Raw genomic sequence first — 10767 nt, 5'->3', positions numbered from 1 at the left:
CAATTCACACAACCTATGAGGTATGTACTCGCCACCGTATTTAAGATGCCTATCCTATATTCCTATCATAGATCGTAATTTGAGACAGGAACTCATAAAGGATAACATATGGTTTCCCACATAGATGCCCACGACATATATTAATGTCGCAAAAGATTGATGCAACTACTGATTAAGAGCTATACAAAAACAATAGTATAAGTATTATATAACATCTTTACAACTTCGTGTAGCTGTTACATAACCATGTTAATTTCTGGCAATAATAAATGTTAAGTTACCTTGATGCGCATGTCGACTTTGCCCTTGTGAACTGCTTTCGTCCTCATCCTTAATGATGGACCCATAAGGATTGTGATCCATTCTTAAAAAGTCAGCACTATGTCTCCGTTTTATGCTTGCTGATTCATTACTGTGATAGCGGTAGGGTCGGTCGCAACTATCCGATCGCCGAATTTGTACACCCTCCGGATAATCCGGTCGATTCTGACACAACATAGTCCGAATTATGGGTGATTCTCCGGTTGAAGGTTCCTCTTTTATCGAGCTCTTTGTTGATTCGAAGTTCGATTCAGGATCGAGGGGATGGCCAGCGTATTCCCAAAGTGGATTGGAAAATGGCAAATTATGCAACTTTGGCTGAGCTTTTTCGTCAACCTCGTAAGAGCCACCAGTGGAGTGTTGAACAGAGGTGTGATCGCTGTTTCGGACTGTGCTACTTGATGTACTTTTGCCCATCACTGGAGTTGGAGAAATAACAGCATCGATTTCTTTTTCATAATCCTCCACATTACCCTCAGTAACGAGTCCTTTTACCTAAAAAAAATCGAGTTTAAAACTTTGGTACATAGGGAACCTTATCATTGGTATGAAATTCCTGACACGAAGTAATTTTTTTTCTTATCGAGTATTTATCTTCATTATTAGTAAGTTTGTGGCTAGTGAAATATATGGACATAAACCCAATAATAACGTAGAATTCGACGTAAAGAAAAGTTACTTTGTTTTACGAAATTCATCCCAATGAAAAGGTACCCTTAGAAATTATACAATGTAACGAGTATATAACTACAAGGTTAGATTTTTGAAATATTTATGTAACAAGTTATGTTAAAGTTACAACACAATTCTGTTATAGCAATTTTACAGTTTCGAAACTATTGTGTTACAGTTATGGAACTATTTTATAACTAATGAATTTTAATGTATTAATGATATTACAGTTTTTTGAGAGCGATAGTAACAATATATTTCACAAATACAGCTTTTAGTTCTAAATTCATTTCCAACATTTGTTTACTAATAAGCAAATTATAAATTGGCATGTTTTAAATAGAACAATACTATGTATTACATATACTGTTCTTTTTTATTTTCAAAGCGGTCTCCTACAAATGTTTTCGTGGGGGCCTTGACGTTATAATTATTAAATATGAAAAATTCCCTTCGAATCATTTCAAAGGAAATGAAACTACACGTATTTTGGCGATTTGTTAACAAAAAATGTGAACTTTTAGTTTTTTTTCTAAATCAGGCGGAATTTTCGTAACGCGGAAGTTCATTTTTGACAAAATTATGTGTATTTGAACTCCTAAAGCTAATGACGAATTACTTTTTAACTAGTGCAGGTATTTCCTTTTTTTCTTTATACTAATTTGTTTCTCCGAATTAATCATTCCTATTTCAAAAAACCTAGAAATAATCTGTTGATGCTTTTCTCTATCTCGCTTATTTAACCAATTTTGTACAATGTGGTTAATAAGATACTTTTTGACAAAAGAACAATAAAAAGAATATCAAGGACAAATTAAGTACACGTTAAAATATTTTTTTGATTATCATCCAAAAATACATTCAGGAGAAAAATTTTAGTAACGTTTTCTTTACAACAGCAGAAACCAAAAGTACAAATTGAGAACAGAAAAGTGCAAAGGTTTTTAATATTTTCGAAAAATCGTCACCATTTTGTTAATTTTAAAGTTTTTAAAGGAATTTTTCGCTCAATAAAGACAGACAACTTAGTTCCATCAGATGCTATACGGAAAAGTTGAATTCCTGAATAAGATTTAATAATACCACACTTTAAAGATCGACAAATAGATAGTCTGCGTCATCTGCTTCATAAAATTTAAATATTTATAACTGTATCAAACTTTTTGTTATTAAATAGGAAAGATTCGTGTTTTAAAAATAAAAATGCTAGATAAAATTTTACTTGGTAAATTGAAAAAATTTAAAGGAGGCAACGAATTTCCAAAATAGGTGAAAAAAGTGACGAATTTAAGAAATATGTGACAAATTTTAAAATATAAGATGAAAAAGTTTTTTTTAAGATTAACCAGTGAGTAAGAGTTTTATTGTACCTTTAAAAAATTTGCTAGTGTAAGCAGATTCTTCAATTCCTCTGCTGCTACATTTATTTCCCCACGATAAATAAAATCCAGAATAGGCCTCATGTCAGACACCGTCACCTGTGGCAGGACGATATCAGGATGTGTTTTTTGAGGCAAACTAGAAAAAATGTCTTCGAAAAAGGAAGAGCTCGCGACCAAAATTATTTTGTGGCATTTTACAGTAGATTTTCCTCCATCTAGCCATAGTGTGACATCTGTGAGCGTTTGACTTTCAAACAGATGCCTAAATACTGAGAGCATGTTTGGCAGGTGATTGTTCCAGCGTAGGTGAAACATTGAGTCTTCAGCCATCTTGATTTCTACTTAGAAGTAAAAAAAATTATAAGTATCGATATTTTGTAAACATATAACAGGTATGTGATAGTAAGACTTCCATTATCATAAAAATCCTCAATTGTCAGTAACCTTAGAAATAAAATCAATTACGAATATTAAAGTTTCTTATTTCTTTTATAATGTTCATATACATACAACTTCAAAAAATGTTCATAAGGTAATCAATTTTGATGCTGAAAAAAATATTTCAATTGGTTCTCGTCTTAAGCAGCCAGTTTCCTAACACGGATCTTCTTTAAAAACTATAAAAATAATTGTATTTAATACTTGATACTGATAAATGTTATGCATTGCTTAAAAATGTATGTATACTACGGTGGTCCTTATTTTTCGATGTTGGATGCATCTTGGTCTAACAACCTATTTTATTGGACTGACCAAAAAAATGATCTTCACCAAATTTGGGCGAAATCAGTTAATACTATCATGTGGCTCAAAGCACTCAAAGTTTCTCATTCAATTAACATTGGGAAAAGTACCGTAAAATTTCAAATGTAGGTACACTGCAGTCCCGCTATAGAAGCTGTTTCGAGGGTACCCTTTATCTCCTTCGTACATATATCAGGATGGCTATTTAATAATTTCACGGTTCGAAAAAGACTTCTCACGGACAATAAAATTAAAAAATTTGAACTCTAAGGCTAAAATTTTTTCCATTTAAAATAATAAAAAATAAACTACAAACTAAACAACTCAAGACGGAATCATGAATTCATGATTTAGATTCAATTCTAAAAAGTCTAAATCCACGTTATCATTTTCAATGTTCTAAATTAAAGAATCAATCAACGAAAATCAAAATTTTATAAATTTTATTATTTTAAGCAATTTTAAGCTGGAAACGTTGAAAATTGAACGATTAAATTTTTTAACTGAACACTTTGTAAATGAAAAGTTAAATTATTTTTATTTTAAAGACTTAAGACATCCTTGAAAAGCTTGCAAATTTTATTTCCAAATTTTGAGAAATCTAGAAGTTGTTTTAAATTTTGTCTACCTTAAAATTATTTTTGAAATTTGTGCAGAACTTGTAAATATATTGATAAATAATAACTGTTAAATAATAAATTTTTTTATCGATAATTTTAAACTTCGAACGCATCTAATTTTTAATTGTTCAAGTCTTAAGTCTGCATTATTAAATTCTTTGAATTAACATGTCAGCTCAAAAATAAAAATGGAAATTTTTTTTATTCAAAGATTTTCGAATTACGCATTGTAATGTGAATGGTATTATAATTGGAACTGATAACAATTCAACTCATTATTTTAAAAGCTGTTAAAATCAAACTTGGACCGATTTTTCTTCAAAAGATTTGTAAATTTCCCGGTCAAAAAATAAATTCTGCACACTAGACTGTTTTGAGGCACCTGATTTCACTTCGTCTGAAAGCGATTAGCCGCCAATGGTACTGCCACTCTCTCGCCTGCTTATACCACCTTGTCCTCTATAACGGGAACTTTTCTTTCGAGACTGCAGTGTAATTTAAACAAAAAGCGTAATTTAAACAAAAATTACAATTTAAAATTATTTCTCGAAAAAAAGGTCCTACTCCATCTTCACTCCATTGGGAATCGAACCACAAAACTTCTGATTTCCGATCAGGTGCTTTTCCAATTAAGCTATTAGAGGGATCAGAATAAGAACTCTTAATTCAAGAAAATAACGCTAATTTTTAGCTAGGTGTTAATAATACAAGCAATTATTCCAAATGGAGTGAATAAGATGGAGTAGGATTTTTTTTCAAGAAATAATTTTAATTTGAAAATATTATTTTCCATCTAGTCTTATTAAGGGCATGTGATACTTAGAAACTTATCGATTTTACCATTTTTAGGTTCCCCCGGCTTTTTTTCTAAAATAATAAATATTTTGTCTTTAAAATTTGGGAAATGATAGCGAACATGCTAACGGACGTCCCCACGCACTTTTTTTTGTGGGTTAGTTCAAAAAAGTTTTAATTTAGCAAAATGTGATTAATTAATTTGTAATATTTTGCCTTCAAAATCTGGGAAATGTTATCCAACATGCTGACGGACGTTTCCGCACACTTTTTTTGTTTTTTTTTTATCAAAATTTTTTTGATATTGCTAACGTGCGTGTATATTTCGAGGTTATGTGTGTTACAATTCACCCGAGCGTTACTTCCAAACTACACAATATTTTTGGCCGAAAACTTTGGACTTGCAAATGAACATAGTAACTAATCTCCCGGAACTAACCTTGTTTTCAGCCAATCAAAAAAGTTTATTTCATCAATAATTTCCGGATTATCGGAAAGGTAGAGATGAAAAACGACGAAACCTCAAAATAATGCATATGCATAAAATTTTTATTTAGCACAATACATTTTTTTGTTATTATCCCTCAAAAAAGAGTCTGGGGACGTCCGTTATGATATTTTATAGCATCTCCGAATTCAGTTTTTAAAAATTTTCATTTTTGTGGAAAAAAAGCCGGGGAAACTGTAAGTATCACATGGCCTTAAGACGTTAAGCATTTTCTGTTATTGAAGATTCTTAACTTGATCGATATTGTGTAGATTTTCTACCTTCATGGTTTGAAGGGTTGTTCTACTATCGGTAAGATACAATTTCTGATGATATAGCAGATAAATTCATTAGATTTAACAGATTTATTTATTAGAAAGCACATAGCGACAATTAAAACTCAAAATTTTGAAAAAATTAAAGGTGGCCGTCCACATTTTTTACTAATTACTTCTTTGTTTCTCGATGACAACCTTTCAGGTGTCAATTAAAAGGCTGCATTACTGTAAAGAAACACATTTTGCAATGCATGAAATTCCACATGTTGAAACATTTAAATTAGCGCCTTATGAAATACTCAAAAACTCATTTTTTCTATGATTTTCGTCCAAAGACCTTCAAATTCAAAAGATAAGTCAGCTGTATTGTTACAAAGTGTATGGTTGAAAGTAGAGATCCTGTAGGGAGAGTTGAGCAACGTTTCCCCACCAATAGACGCCGCTATACCGGAACTTTATTATTTTCATGGGGCGCGAAAGGTTTAGTTTCCTTTTATATTAATTCTTTTGTTTATGAAAATTTTGAAGTATATGTGTTTCAAAGTGAATATTATTTTTCTCTAACTTTAATAACTAACCTTCCCAATAATTTATAATGTTATTGTTTGAGTGTTGTCTCTACTCTGTATTAAATCCTCTTGAAAATAAATTTTTGATTTGAAAATAGCGCCAACTCATGCCAATCAAAACTTTTCAGTGGTGTCAAAACGCAGATATCTCTGGCATGTGCAATAGTATTTTTCTGTTATTTTTAAATTAACACATGGCATTACATAACCTAAAAATACACAGGAATAGCTACTGCGCATGCCAGAGATAGCCACGTTCTGACACCACTAATCAAAACTCAAAAGTTTAACTAGTTCCAGTACAGCAGCGCCAATCAGATTTAAAGTACTCAGTGTCTCAACTCTCCCTTGAGAATCTCTAGTTGAAAGTAGATCATAAAATTGTCACTAAAGTAAAAATCGCGCCTTATTACTATTTTCGAAAAGTTACATAATTTTTACAAATTTAAACAAAATAGGAAATATAGTTACGCAAAGGATTTAGTGATTCTCAAAACTAAACATTTTTTTATAGTTTAAAGTTGGCTAATAAAATAACAAAAAATCAACATTTCTGACTATTACATATTTTATTTAAATTAAAAAATGTAACTTTTTGAAAAAAGTGATGAGGCGCCATTTTTAGTTTAGTGAAAATTTCGAGATCTGCTTCCAACCTTACAGTTTGTAACAATACAAGTGATTTAAAAATTTTGACTTTCATGCATTACAAATTATTTTTGTTAACAATCATATATAGCCTTTTAATTGACAACCAAAAAGTTTTCATCGGGAAACAAAGAAATAATGAATTAAAAAAAAATTGGGTGGCGATCTTGAATTTTTTCAAAATGTTGGTTTTCAACTGTCATCATGTGCCTACTAATAAATAAATCTACATCTTGTAAGAATTTTACAGGATTTTGTTATTAATTGTGGAAATTGTAATTTTGATGCAAATTTAGTAGCCCACTATTTTGTAAATTTTGAAATAAAAATTTCTTGCAGATACATTTCTTAAGACATTCTAAAGATCCTAATTATACAGAGCCAAAGATTCCGATGAAATATAAAAAAATTACCTGCATTTGAAATTTTCCGGTACTACTCCCCATGTTAATTGCCTGAGGAACTTTGAATGCTTTGCGTATACCTTATTGTATATATGAAAAATACCCCTCACAGCAATAGAATATACCCTGAAATCCCATTTGATTCCATTTATCTCCCAAGTTGTCCCAAGGATATCCCAGGAAGAACCCGTCGGATATCCAGGGTAACCCAGGGATATCCTTGGGACAACCTGGGAGATAAATGGGATATCCCGGTATATCCTATTGCTGTGAGGGACGTTACAAAGAGTAAACTAAGCATTAATTAAAGTCAGTAATGAAATTTGCATTAAAAAAAGGTAAAAATAAGCTCAAATTTATAAAAAGAAGTAAAAGTTTATAGAAAGTTGTAAAATTTAGTTTATAAAAAGTTGTTCATTAGCGGACCTAATGAACGGAAAGGATACGTTACAGCAGTGGTCGGCAAACTTTTTGCTTAATTTTCGGTCTATTCATGTACCTTAGTGCGAGTCAGCTTACACCAGCAAGGGTCTTTTATCTACAGGAATGTCAAAGTAAGGAAATTTTAAAACTTTTAATTTTTCAATTAGCGATTTGAAAATAGCATTATCAGCATCTACGAATTTTTCCGATTCCAATAATATATTACTTACCTACAAAAGTTAAAAATTTGAAGGAGTTTATAATCAAGAAACATCAGATTGACAGTCAATTTAATACTAAATACTTCTCAAACTTTCAACCTTTATAAATAAGTTACATGTCTTTGGAATCGGAACTATACGTAGATTCCAAATATATTACTTTTAAGTCACTGATCGCAAAATTACGAATTTTTTAATCTCACATTTTTGTCCCATTTTCTAACAAAGGACTCCTGAGGAAAGGGGTTGTCTGGCCAAGCTCACAGGTACTGCCCTGAGAGTAGGTCACGGGGCAGCCAGGGCAGGTTACCCTGCCCAGGGCAAGAGCGTGCCGACCACTGCGTTACAGTGTACCTTTATAGTATCCACATAATATCCCTTTCGTATCTTGCAACAAAAACTCAAACAAACAAAAAACAGTAAGATGAACCTTTCATTTAATGCAATTCGGATTCTACGTTAAATTTTTCGTGAGAAGGTCACGGGATAATTGCAATAGTCTTTTTTTTTTGCAGCGTTAAAAAATCAAAAAAATACAATACACTCGAGTCGCGGTACCGTCACCATTTAGCGCAGGTCCGCCCTCAATTTATTATAATAATTATAATTATAATTATAATTTACTATTTACTATGTTCAAATGTCAACTGTTTCCATTCTGACAGTTTGTAGTGACGATTTGAATCGTTATTATTAAAATTATTAATGTGAATAGAGCGGAGAAAATGTTGAAAGACATCACAAATATAAAATTTTCCACCGTAAGTATCGAATGTATTTGATTATAAATTAAAATTAAAATTACAGTGAATTGTACATTTGATGAAATCATCAAATGTAGAAATGAGTAGTAGAGGGTAAGGGGTTATAGCGTCGTTCTCACTATCGGGGGAAGAACGTACTCAATAGCGGGAGTTCGCAGTACTGAATTTCGTAGTACCGCGAATCGAGTAAACTTGTCATTAATATAGGCTGACGCGACTTCAAGCGCATCTTCTTTCTGTAGCAGCATACTACTCAAGCGACTATGGATGCGTTTGAAGTCACCTGCAACAAGAATGATGACATTTAAAAAACTTTTTAACGCTGCAAGAAAACTATTGCAATTACTCCGAGACATTCTAATGGAAAATTTAACGCAGAATCTGAATTGCAACAAGTTAAATGTCCAGCTTGCTGTTTTCTTTTTGAGTATTTTTTTGCATGATACGAAAGGCACACTATGTAGTATAAGGGTTCGCTGTAACGTATACTTTCGGTTTATTCATTCAGACAGGGTTGATACAAAACGAAGAAGCAACATATTTTTAAGAATTTCGCGTTGTTGATCTAAAATCAAAAAAAGCTTAGGAAATATTAAATATAATTTCTCCTTCTGATAGCTGTATCAGCTGGTTTTTATACTATGCTTTTAAATAACATCCAAATTATTTTTTTTAAACACATTACAATTTGAAAGCTTAGAAAAGTTTCTATATGAAATAACAACTACTTACAGTTTTAAATCAACACAAACTATTGATTTACGACTTTCAAAATTAGTAAGAATTTATAATCTATAGTTCTAAAACCACTTTATTCTGTATTTTTATTAATTTACTTGCATTGTTGAAAAAGCATGTGCAAGTAACAAGAAGGCTATTGGGTATGTATCTAGCTACGTACTTGATGAATATAGTATGTTTATATAAAAATATTAAGGAGGAGGGCACTTTTTTGACAATTTTCCCCTAAATGTAATTTTCACGACTTAAAAACAGTTGAGCGTTGTAGGCAAGTAACCTCCATCCTCAATTGAGCCTGCCCGAATGTAAACAGTTGAGGCTGTCTGATCCGTTTCCAATTGGGATACATAATATTGCGCAATATGCGCGAATGAGTACCCGCGCATTGAGCATTTCCGTTATGTTTCTGGTGTTTTTCAGGCATGAGTGGCAACTGCCTCTCGCCCCGCGAACTGAGCAACTACTCGGGCCAATAGTTATAGGGGTTTCTAAACCGCGGGACCCTAAACTTCGATCTAAGCCCGCTTCTGATGCTGACCTTCGGCTTCATTCCAGGCTCTCCGAATGTAGAAACAATGGCCGTGTTGAAATATTACGCAACCTACGCAGTTAGAAAGCTAACTAGGCCGTTATTATTGGCAATTCAAAACCAGAACAGATTCTCTATACTGTCTCAGAACAGATTCTCTATACTGTCTCAGAACAGATTCTCTATACTGTCTCTCAGTTTCTTCTCTTTTTTAACTATTTTTTTAAAACTTTTTCTGCCATATTACTTTTCTTGAAAAATTTTAAATACAGTAAAATAATAAAATACTTCTTTCTTAAAAGAAAAAGTCCTTGAATAAAACTATTTGCACTTTTATCAGCACAGAAGTACAAATCAAATTCCAACCTAAACCTTGAATGTTCATTTTCCACAAAAAGCCACTTTTATAAAGTTCATTTACTTAACTTTTTCATGTTTTTATATACCTTTCAGCGGAAAATCGCACGTTACAATAAGATAATGTAAAGAATAATATTTGTTTGAACATGTTTTTTCTTATTTAGCCTCCCTATACCTCGAGAGTAGGTTTTATTATTTTTAAAAATAGAGAAATAGATTTTTAGTAGTTTTATAAAGATGATTTCCCCCATGAAATTTGAATTTCCAAATTCTTAAATGATGTACTCGGAGTGGTTAAATTTTTCTGATATCACTAATTTTTTCACAATTTAGCAGCTTAATATCTCAAGGGTCAGTTTTTATTTATTTTTTAAACTGAAAATTACACTTTTTATCAAGATCCGCAACCGAGCTTGATCCAACGTTATGTTCCTATCACTATGAAATTGAAAACTTCCACATTCTATTTCTCGGAACTGGATAATTTTGTTTATCATACTTTTTTGGCCTCAATTCAGAAACACTGCACGTCGGCTGCGAACGCCTCTTTATCTTTAACGATGATTTTGATTTTACAAACTGTTATTTTGCACTCCCGAAAAATTCAAATTTTATTGGTTATCTAATTCTGCACTGCAAACTTTTAAATATACTATAGTCCGTTTCAAATTCATGTAGGAAACCTTGTCTTCTCGCTAACTTCATGCACAGCCTTGAGGCTTAAACGATTATATATGTTATATACACTACCGGGCACATTTTTGCGTTCACCTATTTTATTTTTTTTATTTTGAGGAACTTTTAAGGAA

At 31.8% G+C, this 10767-nt stretch overlaps 1 protein-coding gene across 2 annotated transcripts in view; it reads right to left on the bottom strand.

Moving 5' to 3' along the window:
• The window catches only part of LOC117173218, a 26210-nt gene that overhangs the window by 7851 nt on the left and 7592 nt on the right, over positions 1-10767 (bottom strand). The window contains exons 2-3 of one of the 2 annotated variants that reach the window (XM_033361671.1): positions 2364-2716; positions 282-816 (exon numbers count right to left, since the gene is read on the bottom strand). In XM_033361671.1, the coding sequence (XP_033217562.1) occupies positions 282-816; positions 2364-2705 (877 nt within the window). In that variant the 5' untranslated portion in view covers positions 2706-2716. The remainder of the gene's footprint in view (positions 1-281; positions 817-2363; positions 2717-10767) is intronic. The other variant, XM_033361672.1, reaches the window with a different exon arrangement.

Source organism: Belonocnema kinseyi, chromosome 5, assembly GCF_010883055.1.
Source record: "Belonocnema kinseyi isolate 2016_QV_RU_SX_M_011 chromosome 5, B_treatae_v1, whole genome shotgun sequence".
Lineage (NCBI taxonomy): Eukaryota > Metazoa > Arthropoda > Insecta > Hymenoptera > Cynipidae > Belonocnema > Belonocnema kinseyi.
This window is presented reverse-complemented; position numbering and strand designations above follow the sequence as displayed.